At 41.1% G+C, this 18,210-nt stretch overlaps 1 protein-coding gene and 1 long non-coding RNA gene across 2 annotated transcripts in view; one reads left to right on the top strand and one right to left on the bottom strand.

The window, feature by feature from the left end:
- The window catches only part of CRB1 (crumbs cell polarity complex component 1), a 94,968-nt gene that overhangs the window by 15,251 nt on the left and 61,507 nt on the right, over nt 1-18,210 (top strand). The window contains exon 3 of the mRNA XM_053951116.1: nt 12,188-12,763. Within this exon, the coding sequence (XP_053807091.1) occupies nt 12,188-12,763 (576 nt within the window). The remainder of the gene's footprint in view (nt 1-12,187; nt 12,764-18,210) is intronic.
- LOC128792526 (uncharacterized) lies at nt 6,119-11,100 on the bottom strand. The gene is made up of 3 exons (XR_008432439.1): nt 10,974-11,100; nt 8,459-8,703; nt 6,119-6,388 (listed from the first exon to the last, which is right to left on the bottom strand). It is a non-coding gene; the product is annotated as an uncharacterized LOC128792526 (long non-coding RNA).

Genomic DNA, 18,210 nt, shown 5'->3' with positions numbered 1-18,210 from the left:
GCTAAGAGTAAAGTGAACAAGTGCATATGCAGATTGATGCTCACCTGGTTAATTTTATGGCTAATTTCATATGTTTAATCATGATGATCAAAGCACAGGTAAGACAAAAAACAGAACAGAGGCAAAATTAGCCTAAAGAGTAAAGGCAGAAACAATATGCTTCCAGTTTATCCAGAGAGAAAATTAAACTTCAAATGCTTCTGCCTGAACTCATTTGATGAAACAAGGTCTTGATAAAATTAAGAAAATGGCACAAAAGTCTCCACATAAGTGCAGACGCTTCTGAACAGTAGAATATTGCATTTATTCTAAATTATAAATTGGATGGTTTTACTGCAACTGCTCTGGCAAGCTGAATAACAAACATTTTGGTGCTTCCTTCCTACACTTTTATGTCTACATGCTCCCTTTATTATTAATGGCATAATATTTGCTACAGTAGGCTATCACAGTCAAATCAATACCAAAGTGCCTTGAGAAGACACCACAGCTGAACCCCTAATTAAGTACAATATTTTGTTCCTTTTAAATGAGACACAGTTTGAGGAGTACAGTAACAGTGCCTTGTTCTGTTCAAGGTATCTATAATTAATAACCTCAATGATCAAAGGAAATGTGATCCTAAGAGGAAATGGCTTTTGAGAATCCCTAGGTATTAAGTACTGAGAACTACTTCCCAATCTGTTCTGCAGCCTCTCAGCACACCATGATGTGTGATGCCCTTTGGGATCATAAAACAAGCCCCATCATAGATCTCTCTGAAAAAAAATGCTCCCAGCAAGACAGTCACTAGATATTTATCACTTATTCATTACTGCTATGAAATCTTTCTTAATTTTTTTTCCTGGCCAGACCCTTACTGTCACACAGATCTCCCTTATTTATTTAGCATAATTTAGTATAAAGCAGGGCAGGATGCTGTCCTGTAATGTACCATGTGCTGGTGTCTGGACTGGTATTGTGAGGAAGGACCCTCCCCCAAAATTGGGTATTCCTTTTGTTTTTTCATTAAGTTTACTGAGATAGAGTAAGCACCTGGATGTCAAGCTGTGGGGAATTTAGTTCCCTGCTCCTGCTTGCTGATCTTATTTTCCACTCCCCAGCCACAGCACCACCAACAGCCAGAGCTCTCCCTGTGTCTTTACAGCAGGTTTGTGTGAAACAAACCCTCCTGTCACTGCAACAGGATGGCTGAATCTCATATCCAGGAGAATAGCAGGCCAGTGCAGCACCACTGTCCTCTGGATCATCCTGAGGAGTGTGAGCACTTCAGCAGAGCACAGAGGCATCACTGCTACCCCACAGAGCTGGTGCCACTGCTGGCATCGTGTCCTGGGGCTACAATTACTGCAGGCTCACTCACCAGCCACACCAACTTACTGTAATTTCCCGTCCCTGCCCTGGAAACACAAGTCTGCTTTGGATCAGGCCTCAGAGGAAGAAAAGGAGAATGCATGGAAAAAATAAATCTAAGGCAGGGAAGGGAGAACTAGGAAAGGAATGAGAGACGAGGAGCTAGATGTACCTCTTCCATACATTAAATAGACAGAGAAAACAAAGGAGACTATTGATGGGGAAATAGAAATTTAAAAAGCCTTCAAGAAATTACAATATTGATTGCTAGTGGTGAATAAATATTCATTCATTTATTCATGGTTTAAAGTTTTTCATCATTTCACTGGCAAAAATGGTACTGATCTAATTTTGATAAGGGCTTGCTGCATACCTCTTCACTTACAGCAGATATTTAATGCCCTAGTGGCAGGTGTTTTTATTCTAAAGCACGCCATCACATTAAGCTTTAACAATTTGATTTTTAGTGATATTCTTCTAATATGGAAGGCTTATTTCTTAGCATATTCCCCAAGGAAGGCTCCTGGGAATACCCTCATGCTGGTGAATATTCTGGTTTTGTTTTACTTCTACAGTGAAGCATCTTAAAAATGTTTAAGAGAAAGGTATCCCTAATTATATAGTGGATTTTCAATACCTACTTTTCTTTTGGGTCAGTTGCTCCTCCTCAGTGCTTCTGAGCCTGCTCTGGAAATAAAAAGTGGCAAAACCATGAAACAAATTCATTCTTGTTCTGTTGCAAGTCAGTACAGTTTTTAGGATGCTACAATACAGTGGGCAGGCCAGGAAAGCAGCCACAGATTTTGTGTCAGAGCCATGACTGTGTTCACTTTCACGGGTCACTGGAACTAGTGTTCAAAAGGCCAGCCTTCTGCAGAAGTTCACATGATAATATCCTTCTGGGACTGGGACTGATTTCTGTCTGTGTGAAGTCAGTGAGGGCAACTTGTGCAGCTCACAATCACATCACAATGATGTGTTATGGCCTTGGCTCTGAGGGGAAGCTGCCCTCAGCACAGGGGCTCAGCAGGACAGCTGAGGAAATTCGGCTTGTACCAGTTCCCCCTGACACTCCAGCCTGTCCCAAAACACAGGAGCTGCAGCTTTCCCCAAACAGTCTTGAAATCCCAGTTGGTAATTAGTTCATGCAGAGCTAATTGTAGGTGATTTCTATTGAAAATAATTTAGCACATAACAGAAAGGGCTGGAATGTGAACTCTTCTACAAAGTTCATGCTGGAAAAGCATGGCCTTGCTTTCTCTGTACTTATTGACCACTGTAGTCACACTGAAGCTTTCTTCTGAGTCCTGTGGCATTTAAAGCACAGTGCACTGCTTTTCCAGCCACATAATGCTGATGTCACAGGGCTGATTACTTTTTTAAAGTCTGAGGAGACAGGAGAAGCAGCATCATGATTTTGATATGCTGCAGTTTGATGTCATCAGGAACATCTAGTTCTCATTTGTGTTACTGAGAACCTACTGCCGGCAATCTCAACATCTGCACACGTCAGAAGTTGGCTTTACACCCAGAGACCTTAAGAGTTGCCCCGTGTTACAGTCTATGATACATTTCTAACAATCAGGGCTTTAAGCTTATCTAGTTATGACTCACAGAAAGAAATCATACCTGGGTCAGCATTACAGACATTTGAGGCTACATTTTGAAATCACAGCACCTTTATGTGCCACTGTATTATCAGAATCACAGCTCCATGATCTTTTCATATTAAAAAAAGGAAAGAAGTAATGAATGGCAGAACCACTACTAAAGGAGACTGAAGAGGATGCCTTATAATGCCTTTCAAATGCAAATAACACATGGACTCAGAATTTGGATATGAAACCAATTTTGTACTCAGTTTTTAGCCCCTCTACTGGAGGGATTCTTAGCAGCATTTCTGAGTGCCTTTTCTCTCCTGTGTTAGTGGTTGAGCACAGAGGGAGCTCGGCTGCTTGCATGTTCCCACCTAAACCAAACCTCAGCCCTGCAAGTCAGCAGTAGCTGGTCTGCTTGAGGGGCAGCATTCCCAGCTCAGCCAAGCCCTCAGCTCCTTCCTGAGGCTGAATTCAGGAGGAGCCAGGAGATCAGTGGCAGCTGGAAGCTTCTGTCTTACAAAAATGCCTTAAACTCTTTCCAGACTCCAGAGAAGCTGGAGATTTGTGTCTCTCAAGGTGAGATTTAGCCTTTTCAAGAGACAAACTGCTCCTTTGCTCTGTATTTTCCACTATTTGGAATGCATACAGAAGCAGAAGCAACTGGATTTCACCCAAACTCACAAACTGAGTTTTATGCTGTGTTGCTCCCTCTGTGTTTCTGAAAATCCCCCCCCTGATGCAGAGAAGGAGACCATGCTTTGGTCTTTCTGCAACCCTTTCTAGCTCTGGCACCATTTCCCTTGTTATTTTGCCAGGCATCCACTTCCCAGGTGTATGTACACTTCAGCCTTCCTTCCTAGCACAGCTGCAAATACAGCTGGTGTCTTCCCAACTGCAAGCACTGCTTTCATCTTCCTCTTCCCCAGCAGCACTTGCACCCCTCAGTGTGTTCTGGTATCGGGTTTACAAACAGCAGATTGCACTTCCATTAGTTTCACAAGACTCAATGTAGATGCTTGTGGCTTTAGGGACCAAGGCAGGAGCAACACCTCTCACAAAGGCACCACAAATCCACCCATGCAAACAAGTTCATCCAGGCATGCCAAGAAACCTCACCAAAGGCAATCCAGGATAACATTTTAAAGTGTAAGACAAGACATAATTCACACGCCTAACTAAACCACTAAGGTTTTCTCTCTTTATTTCTGGCAAAACCTTTCATCCCACAGAAGAGACTGTTACACCTGTGGCTCTGTACCCTGAGTTACATTCTGAGGATGTCCCCAGCTTTAATGAAGCCTTAAGAGAAGTTCAGGCAGGAAAGGCATTGATTGAATCCTTGGGACAAAGACATTATATCAAAAAAATCACCAATCTTTCCTATAAGAATCAAGCTTATTACCTAAATAAAATTGCTTCAGATTTTGAGCAAAATATGTTTTGTATGTTCTTTATCTCTGAAGATCTGAAAGAAAGGCAAGTTTGAAGCTGGCCCACAGGTTCCCACTACCATGTACTGCAGTTGCTGCTCACCTGTCTATTTATCTCCTATGTCCCTGTGTGGACGAGTCCTGCTCTGTACTATTAAGAATACATTCTGCTGTGCAACCTCAACTGAAAAAAAAACCAAACCAGCACTTCTAGAGAGACAAGGAATGCCTCATTATACTCATGTTGCTTCTCTTCTGCAGACTTAGAAGATAAAAATGAGGACAAATATAATGAAACTCTTACAGGGGAGAGCTACATTCAGAGAGAGTGTGTACAAGGATTGCACAGCAGAAATCAGTTCAGTTTCTACATCTGTGTCCACATCATTTACTGCAATGGATATCAACTGCCTCCTGGCCTGATCAGCCACTGTTCTACATCTTAGACAAACAAAAATATCTGTGCACAGTAAAAGCAGGATGATCACTGTACACTACCACCTTAAACTGCAGTGCTGTAGTGCTAAACATAAAGAAGCAGAGCATAAAATCTTTTATTCTCATTAGAAACCAGTCTACTTGTATTGCTAGTAGCACTGTGCCTTGATGTCCAATTGAACCAAAAATCCTCCAAATTCAGTGCATAGGAGCCCTGTTGAGCTCCTGGGCCTGATTCCCCTCCTGTTCCCAGCACAAACACTAGGGTATGATGCCAAATAAAGTGAAAGCCAAAAATTATTTACATTGAGAAGTAAAGAAGGCATTTACCTCATTTTTGTTTGTTTATTTGGAACAGCTGGTGCCATTGCTGTGGTGCTCAGTGCAGGCAGTGGGGGCAGCTGTAAGGGCTGCTGCTGCAGTGCTCATGGGGTAAGGGAGTCTGGGGTGGCACAAATGGTAAAAGGCAGTGAAGGACAATGACAGCCAGCAGTACCTGCCTTTATTCTCAGGGACCAGCAGCAAGTCAGTGTGAAAAGAAAAGTCTAGGGAAGAGTGAAATGAAAACATTGGTTTAATAACCAGTTCTGTAATTTCAATCACAAATAATGTTGCCTAAACAACATTTTTAAATTTTAATGCCATTCCACTGTTAGTCTTACACTGATATACCATACCTTTTCTTCAGAAAATAAGTTGATTTACTTTCCTTGATTTTGCTGCTACAAATGTACCTAAAACAAAATTTGGCTTTTTTGATAGCAATGGAATATTCATGTAACCACCCTTTTTCTTTCCTGCCTGTGTGTGGTGCTGGTTACTATGGTAATAAACGTGACTCAAGATTTAAAGCCTGAAAGTGGTTTCTATAACAACATGCTAGGATGTTTTGGACACACAATTGAAGTTAAAGATTCAGGATTAACTCTTTATGACCACAGTATTTGAAGACACAAGTGCTTGTTTATTTGGCAAAAGTTTGATCATCCCTTCCCAAAGTAGGATTTTCCATGGAGCAGATTGAGTAATAATGATTCCAGCTGTGGATAGAGCAGGTAGGGTCTGGGGACTGGTGATTTCCTCAGAGAGGAAACATGCAAAGGACAAATGGCACCACAGTAACTACAAGCTGCCCATTACAGTGAATAATTAAAATAGTAATACAAATGTACTGGGAGATGGGAAGGAGTAAAATTGTATTAGTGCAATACTTAGAAAATTTGAGACTGTGGAAAAACCGAAATTATTTGTTTACACGGAAAAATTATTTTGAGGGCTAAGATAGCGCCTTACCTGGCTCTGTTTTATCCAGAACATGGTTTCCTGTCCTTTCCTTCCCCATCTGCCAAATGCTGATGCAGGAGTGACATCTCTGCCTTTCAGTCCATTGTAAAGGCACCTGATGCCAATCTCTGTCCCTGCCAATTACGCAGCTGTGCTTATTTCTTCCCCAGTTCTTCATGATACATCAAGATTGAACATCTATCTGCACACCCTCAACTTTCTAAGGCTGTCTTTGCAGGGAAATTACTGTCAGAGTGATGAACTGTATTTTTGTGTCATGGTGCACTGCAGATAAATGAAGAGAGGATTAGTTACACCAAAGCCACGGCTCCTCAATGCAGCAGTAAATGCCTTGGGCAATATTTTAATATTTCCAGTTAAATGATAATTATTTTAAGATCTCAGTATAGTAAGAGAGCTTGATATTTCAGTGACACAGATTCACACTCTTGTTTTAAAATCCCAAGGGCAGGTTTCAAGCAAGTAATGAGCACAAGCATTGAAGGTTCATGTTTCTGGCTCCAGCCACTGGGCTATCTAAATCCTTGCTACCATCATGTTATCCTGTGACTTTTTTGGTGAGTTGATTTGATCACAATGTAAGCCTTTAGCTGTGAACAAATGCTGTATGCTGGTTTTTATCCAACAGAAACCAGATTGAAATAACAGCACTAAGAGAAGCAGTGGTTGCTTCATTTGTGATCTAATTTTCTTTCTAGTGACTGACCACCATCAAGATGTCAATTATATATGCCATTCCAACAAATTTTAAAAAACAAAAACAAACACCCCCCCCCCCAAAAAAAACCAAAACAAAAACAAACTAAACTCACAGGTAACAAACACATTTTCTGATGTTGAAGTTGGGGTTTTTTTAATAAAGCCAAACATCCTGCTATTGCAATTCAATCCTTCTTTCCTAAACAGTGTTTTTAAAATTTAATCTCTCAACTCATAGACCAGGGTTTTTTTGCTATCCATTTTTTTTCCCAAAATGTATAGCTTAGTAAATAGTCAGGTTTTGTTGTGAACTGTTTTATCTGCACTGGCTGGTGTAGCTTCCTACTTTTAATTCAAATGTGTAAAGGAATAACTCTTTGTTTAAAAAAAAGGAAAGGAAAAACGTGCTCAAAGCACAGTAAAATAATCAGTGATGGTGAATATATGGGTATCAAGAAGTTCTCTATCTTATCATAGATTGTTTTTCCCCTAGAAAATAGACTGGCTCTGTTAAGAAGGTCAGAAAATCTTGCAGCATATGTAAAAGATTCCAAAGTTGTTAGTGTTGAGAGCTTCTGTGAAGCTCAGAGTCCTCCTTCAGGGGCTGAAGGCACATCTGAAGAACAGCACTGCAAATTACAAGCAGCCTTCAGGCACAATGAGATGATTAACAAAGTGCAGGCATGGCCACAGCCAAGTGAACTCTGGTTGGTAACAGCATGATTAGCAGTGATTGAAATTTGATTTTAAATGCTGCCACTGATTATGATATTTCACCAATTCGTAGGAAGGGTCATGTCCTGAAAGAACAAGTCTTTGCTGAAAGACATTTCTGACACAAAGAACCCAGACCAGATTGCAAAGGATTTCTCTGGCAGCTTTGAGTGGCTGAGATTGCTAATTGTCAGAATCTGGGATCATCAATTCACTTTACTTTTGATCTTATCAACTTAGAAGAATATTTTGAAAAATGGACATGAACCCAGTAAATCTCTGATTCAAACAGGATCTAAGGAAAAAACGCTCTAAATTGTCAGGAGAGATATAAAGATGAGCTTTTCAAAATACCCTGCTTCACTGAGGAACAATAGTTTAACAATCAGATTATCTGTGCCAAAATGCCCTGGTCATTTCAGAATCCCTGCCCGGTTTATGACAACTTTTCCCTAATTCAATTTTGGCCTTCTAATGTCATTGACATGCATTTCTAACATCATAAAAATGTTTTGTATCACTGCAGTAGTTTCTGATCATTCAGAACCAGCCAAAATCATGCATTTTTAGTGCTTTTTAGCTGTATAAGCTCAATTATTCATACACTAACAATATCACTTCAATGAATGTAAATAATCTTATCCAAGAGCAAAAAAAAAAAAAACAAAGCTAAAACTGTCTTTTTCTTGGTATTTCTTATATAAAGTTAGTTGTGCCAGTTCCTGTAATAGCTGCAGGTATGGCCATGTTTCTGGTAGTATGGAAAATGTGCCAGTAGATGGCAAGCTTTACTGCAAAGAATTTCACTGCCAACCATCTCATCTGCATCTCAAGGATTTAACCATGGGGCAAAACGCTTGGCACTAAATCCTCTTGTAATTAGATTAAAGTACCACTGTTTATAAAGAGACTGATAATTACCTCAAGTGTCAGTCAATGTAAATCCAAAGCAATCAGCATTTTGTTTCCATTTTTCCTAACGTTACATACGAGTTTTAAGACTCTGTCAGAACAAGTCACTGCTGAAGTGACCTTAATTGCTTAGGAATGAAAAACAGCTCCTCTGCACATCTGAGGTACAGCATGAGGCTCTTCCTGGTTATCCTTCTGCACCCTGGCCACAAACCAATCTTCACTGAAATGTTTCTGTCCCCTTGCAGCTCTTTCTGTGAGTGCAGAAGAGAATAATCTTTAGGTATCTGCTCAAACTGAGACAGTCTTTGCATCAACCATCACACTACATCACAGAGCATGCAAGAGCTTCCATCTGCCATACTCTTCATCCTCCTTCCATGCAACTCTCAGCTCCAGAGGTTCTCAAATCATCCTTCCACATCACTCCAGAGCAGCAGGGAAACTCAGTTTCCACAGGGCAGCAAGGGAGATAGTGCAAATAACTTACCTGAAACAAGTGGGAAATAGTGTTTGAACCAGCAGTCCAGAATCCAAGGATTAGCTGAAGCACTCACATCATTCAGGAACATGATTAAAAAAAAAAAAAAAAAAAAGTCATGGAAATGTCCAGGTGAACTGCATACCATTTGATAACCATAGTGTGCTAAGAGCATAACTCTGATGATCACCTTTTTGAGACGCAGTTTTGCTGCTGAGACAAACTGCTATAGAGTACCCTTAAACTCTTGGTCCCAGCCTTTAAACCACAACCAAGCTAAAACTCAGCATGGTTATATCTCTGCTGAGACCTTCAGAACTCCTGTGTTCCTCAAAAACTACACAAATAACAGAAACCAAGGCACAGTGCATTAGAATAAAGACAGAACACCAAAAATGCTGCTCTTTCACTATAACTTGTCATACAAGTCAGACAAGAGTATCCTCTAGAGAGTCTTGGATTTATTGAATTGTCTGTGGGCAATTTCTGCATAAGAAATTCATTTTCTAAAAGCTACAGAAGTTTAAATTAAAACACTGCTTAAAAAAATCCGGGAAAGGTTTTCTGTTTCGTGTTTTTCCCACAATGATGTCACCCTGCAGACAAATTGGTTGCCTTCACTACATACAGACAGTGCTTTTAGGGCTGTCTTTCCCCTTTCCCCATTTTCCCTCCACTCTTACTGCCTCAGAGAGCTATGAAGCTTTTTAACCAGAGCTCACTCTTGCTATCAAAACTGCAGACTGGCAAACACGTCATGTCCTCACACAGTCATTATAACAAACTCAGCCTGTTGCATGCAAATTATCTCTGGAAAAGCAGTAATAATTAACTAATTTGCTTCTCATGTCACCGTGGTCCTGTGTAAGAAAGCACTCAAATGACTGACCTCACCTCGTGTAGCTTACACAGTACAACAGTCAGACAACATTATAACTTGATCATAATTAATTTCTTCAAATTTGCCATGTTTCCCCAAACACGCATTTTAATGAATTTTAAATAGGTACACAGACTGAAAGAAAAGCTCTCTAAAGTTGTGCAAAGAAAATGCAGGATGCAGAAGTTCCTAAGGAACTTCCACAGTTTTGCTAATTTTAATTGTAATTAATAGATTGCAGTAAGCCCTGTATTATCCAGGCTAAAAAAAAAGTAAATGCATGGGCAAAGCACGAAATTATGTAAACCAGGACATCAGAACATACATGAGAGTGTGCTGAGAAAGAGAAGGGTCCAAATTACTGCTGACAGTGGTGCAGGTCAGTACATGTGACCAATGTCTTGAATTTTTGCATTCAGTGAGAGCTCTGAGCCTGGAGCAAATGCAACCAACACCACATCAGGATGAAACACCTGCTCCCAAAACTGATTATTAACAGGTTTGGGGAGGGTCTTTTTAAAGGCAGGCTAATCCAAAAATACTATTTTTGTCCTGTTTTCCTTCAGAGAACATGAAGTAACACTCCAGTTCTCCTCCTGCTAATCAATGCTTAGCTTTCTTTCTATGTAATCCTTAAGACCACTGTTGGTTTTAAATCATGGTGTCGCTGTTGCTATCAATGTTACTACATAAATCTCTATTCCCCTTGTTCAAACAAGTATTAATTAGTTATCTGGCTCAGTAAATGTACCTATTCATGAACATCAAGTTCATTCAGACTGGCGCTTCTAATTCTCAGAGGCACTGCTGCTCCTGTGTACACCTCTTGTCAGAAAGCACAACAGTCATGCACAGATAATTTTTAAGCCTTTCCATTTACTATCTTAGTGTCAAATCTACACAAGCAGTCTTTCCTAAGCTAGGTAAGCCTTCTAATACTTTCTTCCCCCACTTCCCCCTCCTAGGAGAAAAACAGATTAGATTGTATAATATATTAAAATGCACACTATGGAAACACCATGACCAGTTTGTATTCTCTGACACTCCCCCCTGGTTGGTTGGTTGGTATCCTAGCCTCCAGGAGGCTTTTCCAGGGATCTGTCCCAATGCTGTTTATCAGCATTGGTCTAACTCCAGTTATTGACGTCTCTATCACTGCTTACCTCTTCTCTTTCAGTGCCCCATCTCCATCTCTACTGCGTCTGCTCTCTCAAATCTCAGTTCAAGAACTGAGAAGAAATTAGAGACTGCTGGTAGATGGGTCTGGATTCCTCTGAGAAGTTCAGCTCATCCACAACACCCTGCTTCCACAAACACACACTGGTCTGCTGCTGTAGAAGACACATACTCTTCACGTATCCAAACAATACCCCAGATTAAAAGTATAAAACAAATAATAATTAAAAAAAAAAGCTGTTTACAGTACTTACATGTATATAATTTAATGCAATTTTTGTGCTCCAGCTCATGAGCCTTTCTCTTACGAATTGCCTTCTCTCCTAAAGGAACATTCAGCTTAATTTCACAGTCTCAGCCCAGATACAGCTGCTTCAGTGTATCCCAGAGGTTAATTCTGAACAGCTCACCCTCCTTGACTGGGAAGTGAGAAGTAGCTCTTGCTATTGTTACTCCTTACAGCTGCAAGGCAACTCCAAGTGGCCTTTAATTACTGGCAGAAGCTCAGTTCCCAGAGGGTGAGGAAGTAAGGAACATCTCTATACCATGTTCACGTGTCCTTCCAGGCTCAGAGGCTGGATTGCTCTCACAGGGCTGTTTTGCATCTCAGGTGTTTGGTAGATTCTTTGTGGTTCAGATGCTGTACACCTGTGAAATTGCTATATATAATCAGCAAATCGAAATCAAGCTGCCTGATGGTTTGAACTGTTTATTTGAGCTATAACTGCATCTGAGTAATTTAGCTTGTGAAACCCAATGCACAAAAGAATGGTACCAGCACAAAAGTGATATTGAACTACAAAAAGTGGTGCATCTCCTTTCTCTAGTAAGAAAAACAGAAACAAAAACCTTAAATATATCTAAATGTGTTCCATATTGTTGGATATCCATTGACAACAACCAATATTGTCTCAACTATGCTCTTAATATAGTGTTAAATAATCCTGACACTCCAGACCATGGCTGTTGAAAGAGGCGAGAACAGGAAATTACAACCTACTCAAGTTTTCATAATTGTTTTCATTTTACACTCATTAGTCCACTAATGCATCACACAGTTGCCAGTCTGTTTTCTTCTCAATAGCCAGCAATTGAAGCTGTGGGTTTTGAAGCACAGTTGTGTTAAGAACTACACTTCTTTCACTGTTGGTTATGCCCAGTGTTGTGGAATTCCTCAGGATTTTTTGTATTTCTTTCCTAGAATCATTTTGCACGAGGAATGATTCCAGGTGCCTGTCAAACTCTTGCCAAAAGAACTCTACATGTGTTGCTGGTCATAAAGATGACCCTTGCCTTTGTGCAGATGCATCAGTGGAGGAGCTCTGCAACAAAACCTCCAACCCCTGCTCCTCTAACCCTTGTCTCCAAAACGCTACCTGCCTGGGCTCTGCCGGAAACCTCAGCTTTACCTGCAAGTGCCCCGCCGGGTACAAGGGCCCAAGCTGTGAAAGAGCTGACAGCGACTGTGACACCAACCCGTGTGAGCACGGAGGCACCTGCCAAAGCGGCCTGGCGGGGCCCACCTGCCTCTGCAGCGCCGGCTACACCGGCACGCTCTGCGAGAGGGACGTGGATGAGTGCATCTCCGAGCCGTGCCGCAACGGGGCCCTGTGCCGCGACGGCGTGGGCGAGTACTCCTGCTACTGCGTCCCAGGCTACCAGGGCAAGCACTGCGACCTGGAAGTGAACGAGTGCGCCTCAGACCCGTGCCTGAACGGGGCCACGTGCCTCAACCAGATCGGGCACTACGACTGCATCTGTTCCCTTGGCTACACGGGTAAGCCCTAGTTAAGCAACTTTTCCTTTGGGTCCTGTGGAACCATCATAACTCACGTTCCAGGTTGAACTGCCTCGCCCACACATGGATTTAGCCATATCTGCATCACCACCTTGCCTTTAGCTTCGACACCAATGGCTGTTGGTACGTTACAGATAACCACATCACTGTTAACTACTGATACCAGAAAGAGAAGGGTTAAAGAAATCTCACATTCACCAAAATCTACACAGCAGTTTTGTGAACACCAAGCTATGTCACAGGGTTAGGTGGACTTTGCTTTTAAGAGAAACATTCTCAAAATGCTCTCTTTGGAGGGCTATATCTACTTTTTTTCTGAGGATCAAAACCTATGTTTAACAGATTTAAAAATTAGATCCAAGTAGACTCAAATTCTACTCTAAACTTAGACATTTCACATTAAATTTCTCTCATCTGACCTTCCTAGAAACAAAGGACTCATTTGCAACTAGAACATTATGTATGTTACGTGGACAAGTGTTATGTTCCCAAACTGCCCGTTTTTTGATAATCCCATTTTATGTAGCTCCATTTTTAAGGCACAGGTGTGATTTTTCTTCCCTACTTCCTCTACTGGAAAGCATATAATTCTTGTTGGAAGACAGCTCCCTTCAAATTTCAAAGCTGTATTCAGGGTAGGACTGTGAAAAGGTAGCACACTGAATCATTAAAAGGAGAAAAGGGGAGGCATTTTAGTGATAGATTGCCAGTCAGGTAAGCAAAGGAAAAGAAACAGTCACACAGCAAAAAGGGGAGAAAAAACACCTATTGCTTCAAGTGATTCAAATGAATAAGAAATAAGAGATGTGGTTTACAGCTCCATCCCCAAATCCCCATGCAGGAGGGGAAGTCAGAGGTAAAAAGCAGCTTTCCTGTGTCTAACACAGCACTCGTTGGAAGGCAGCCCTTGGTTAATATCCCTTATGAGCACACAGAATGTTATTTGAAGGAAGCTTGTTACCTTCCTGCCACCCCGCTGCTGCCAGGGGGTGTCGGAGCCCGGGCCAGCTGAGAAGAAAACTACACAACTGAGGGAAAGCCAAAGAGCAGAAGGAAGGAAAAACCTATTAACAACCAGCATGGTTACTCTGCAATGATCACACTCAGCCCAGACCTCCTGTTGTATTCAGGAAACTGTATTTGTTTAACTGGCTGTTAGTGGGGTCCAGGCCTGGATCCACAGCCCAGAAACTTGGTTTGAAAGAGTTGAAATATACACCTTAGAGACAAAGGGAGAGAAAACATAATGAAATAGTAAAGCCCAAACAAAAAGAAATAAAAATTTAGGTCAACAAACTGCTGATGGAAACTCACTCTGCTGGAGTCGCTCCACTTTCATCATGAAATTCTGCTGTTTCCCTAGCTGATACTCTCTTCTCTCACCAAAAAAAGTCACCAAAGCTACACACTTTGCACAAGCAGAGTTAAGAAATGAGGAGAGGACCAAGGAAGGAGAAGTCTAAAATACACAGCAGAAGGGACTGCAGTGTTTTGACATACAGCTCCAACACTGCTTCCATCAACAAAGAGACGAACCATAGGAATTCTATAGAGCAGTAGCAGACCATTCCTCCAGCAGTAAAACATCAGCTTTAAAAAGCTACTTAACAAAATGATTTATCAGAAGCATTCTTTTTTGTTGTTTTTTTTGCACGTTGCTGTGAGTTGTGCTAAATGCACAAGCCAGAGGGATTACAGGATGAAAGCCTCGAGGTGTCCCCAGTGGTAATAAAACCCCTAATTTACCCCATCAGGGGATCTTGCCAACCATTACTATCCTGGCCTGACACCATGAATTACTGTGGGAAGTCATCCAGCCTCATCTCATTTCCCTAAGATGTAAAAACAGGTTATATCTCTTGATATGCAGGTAAAGAATGTACAGTAAATCTATAGCTGCAATGTTAACCAAATGCATGAGTTACTGGCTGCTGTTGCTACTTGTTTCATGGACTATGACTGCTATTTTGTGTGAATAGTATGCTGCAGCACTTCTTAAAATAGCTGAGAAATGTCACACATAATTCTTACACAAATGGAAGAAGTTAGAATGCACCAAGAGCCAAAGACTGGAAAATTTAGCATGAAATCTGCAGTTTCTATGATAATGTTCTGCATGTGTGAAATTATTTACAAGACATGTGTCACACAGCTGTTAAATAATGAAGTTCAATTGGTTTGTTGAAGTATTGCTGGCTACCCTAATCAATTGCATTTTCTCCTCCATTGGACTAATTGCACTTGCTTTTAATTCACCCCTACAGAGCATGGTGTAAGAGCCTGTTATTACCCACAGCTATGTGCATTAATTACCTTGCTGAAGCTAGTCCTCTATTGCCAGTGAACGTTCCAGTGTGAACTCTCAGGAGTGCATGGCAGTTCCAAAACCCATTCTCAGTCTAAGACAGCAAGAGGAAGTGTTTCAGTGGCAGACAAAATAGGTGCAGGGAGCTGGATTTGCTCTTTGTGCAATACCTTTTACGATGAGGTAACTATCGCTGTGATGATGTCTGTAGAATTTGAGGAAATGACTCCTGTTAGTTCTCCAAGCTTTCATTCAGTATTTTCATCAATAATGTATGTGCTATGCAAATATTAAGAATAGAAGCATCATAAATAAGTCTTAGGCATTTAAAGGCAAGCACAACTCTACCATGGGATGGAAAACCTCAAGCAGAGATCTCACTTCCCAACAAGCTCATGTCCCTGTCGTTTTGGATGTAACAGCAAACCACACAGTATATCCAACAGCAATTGCCAGCAGTGCACAGCCTGTTTCCTTCCCCAGCTTTCCAGTTTCAAACCAGCACTCCCCACCTTGTGTCCTAGCCAGCCTAGATATTCAGCTCTGATGAGATGCCCAAGCTTAAAAGGGACAAACCTTGATCAAAAAAACACAACTTCTCCCTCTAATTTTTGATCTCTTCCTGTCGCTTCAAGCCTGGTGCCTATAAATTAGTCATGTGACACTCTCCATCCAAATAATGGCACACAGATTACTTTATACAGAATTAGGAATTTGGGGAAAGCCCTCTAGACCTGCTGGGCCTGAGTACAGCATTTCAGTGCAGGAGAGCAGAAAAGGTGACCTGGTTACCAATTTCCAGCCATACTAAGAGTGTGCAGGTCCTCATAGAAGTATACTGAGCCTGCAAACCCCTAGTATCTTTGAGCAGAAAGTGATTTTAGATGCTATCTGTAGGCATGCAAGTTTGAAAACATTGGCTGTGTGTCCTTCATCCTCACTTGTGTTTACTTTTTATTGACTGGGGCTGTGGACAGAAGGACTCAATGAGTAGGACTCAGTGGAGAAGCAAGCAGTATAAGAAACAACCCTGGTTCTTCAGAGAAACAGCAAAAGTTACGAATGTGACTTCTCCCCACCTTCCCAGCATTTCAATTCAAACCATTTGTGTGGTTTGGTACATGCAGGGATGCTCAGCCTGCTCCAGGACACCCAGGGTGTCTCAGCTCGTGGTGGTGCTGTGCAATAACTGCAGCGGGGCTCCTTGGTGCTCTCCTTGCCGCCTGGCATATGATATTTGGCATACAGCATATTTATGACAGAATGTTAGACTGAGGTGAAAATGCAGATCTAATCTTTTCATCTCTCTTCTACACATCTAAGAAAGCCTGACAGCAGACTCAGCGGAGGCTAGGAAGGGATTCCCCCTGTCTGCATGGCAGATCACATTGGCTGGATGCATTATACAGGGAGAAGTTTTCTTCTGAGGCAACATTGCCGAAGGCAGGTTACTGGGCTTGATAGATTAAAGACATGAACCAAAACAACAACGCTATGTTCTCATGTTAATTGTCAGGCTGTTCTCAGGCCTGTAGTTTTAAATTTGGCTGAGCTGAGGATCAGTTGAACAGGGCTTGTTTTGTCACATGATTTTTAGTGTTCGCAGTAAGCTGTTAACAAGCTCTGGCAGATTTACGGTCACTAGACACACTTCTGCAAACACATTGTTTATAATTACAGCGAATTCACAGGGCAATGACCACAGAGGGACTGCTGACTGTATCTGGCTGTAATGTACATTACCATAAAGCCGTAAGAGAGCGGTCCTGTGCCGGGCTCTCGTGGCAGGCTCCCACTGAAAGTAGTGGTTAGCTGAGCAGTGAACCTTGAACTGGGGGCATGCCACTGGCAGCTTCCCCATCCACTATGTGGTCTCAAGGAACTATTTCTCAACTGCTGAAAATAGGAACTTGCACTTTAATGCTTAAAGACAATGAAAAATAGCTATGAGGCAACATCTGCAATTTTTGGTTTGGCATTTTAAGATTTTTCCTGGTACTTATCCACAGTACAGATTTATTCTTTTAAAACAAAGATGCTCACAAGCATCAAAATAAATTATTCATGAAGTGACAGTGCTAAATATTATCAACCTCTGTGTTTTAAGAAAGATGCTCAAAGTTATAATGTACAAATTTCACAGCAGTACAGAACTGACAAAAGAAGCATAAATAAAGAATTAGAGATGAGCTCCTAAATAAATTGCAAGAGTGATACCCATCATCAAACATGCCTGTTCCGTCTGTTGAAAGTCTACCCGATCATCTTGTACTGAAAACTTCACTTTTACAAAAAAAAAGAAGAAAAAAAAAAAAAAGAACCCATGCTTAGGGCTGCAGGTTTTTTTTTTCAAGTAGGAAATTCTCCTGTAAAATTTTCAATACTGCAGCTACTTCAACAAGCCAAATAAAAAATAAGGAAATTCACTTCAAAGCAGCTTCTTCATTAGAATTTGCCACTTTGCATCTGTTTTGTGGCTGATACTGTAGCTGCGAAAAAAAACCTGACTTGGCAGTTGAAAATTATTTGAAAATATTACTCTATTGCTCCAAACACTAAGTAAGTGCATAAGCATACAAAACCCTGAAATAATCAAAGCTGCAAGGCATTGGTTATTAAATCTTGTTAGTGTCTCCTGGTCTGTGCTAGAGATAAGAAAAAGGAGTGTATATTTAACCTGCCAACTATCACAAATAGCTGTGAAGTCACGTTAGAACTGATTCATTTCCAGCAATTACCTCTGAAGAGCAGCTCCAAGATTCTGACCTGCTGCAAACATGGCACTATAGACCCATTTACTTGCACATTGGTAAGCCTTAAAAAAATTTAAACAATAATCCACTGCTAAACAAGACACTTCCCAATGAATTAAAAAAATTGTGAATTCTCCATTTGAAGGCCAACTTTAAATGGACTCTTCTGAGATCAATGAACTGCTGGTCACTTCTGTATTATGTAAACAGGATAGCAGCATTGTTTAAATAAACTGAAAATTTAGTTTGTCCTGTCTCCATGTTCAACAGAAAAAGTTATTTTACCTATTCTTGCAAAAACAACTGACTTGTTATTTTGCAAAATCTGCCAAGCCTTGAAAAAACTAGTTGTGCAAAGCACGTTGAGG

Source organism: Vidua chalybeata, chromosome 9 (assembly GCF_026979565.1).
Source record: "Vidua chalybeata isolate OUT-0048 chromosome 9, bVidCha1 merged haplotype, whole genome shotgun sequence".
In the NCBI taxonomy this organism is placed as follows: Eukaryota; Metazoa; Chordata; class Aves; order Passeriformes; family Viduidae; genus Vidua; species Vidua chalybeata.
The sequence above is the reverse complement of the archived record's forward strand: the minus strand, read 5'-3'. Positions and strand labels throughout refer to the sequence as shown.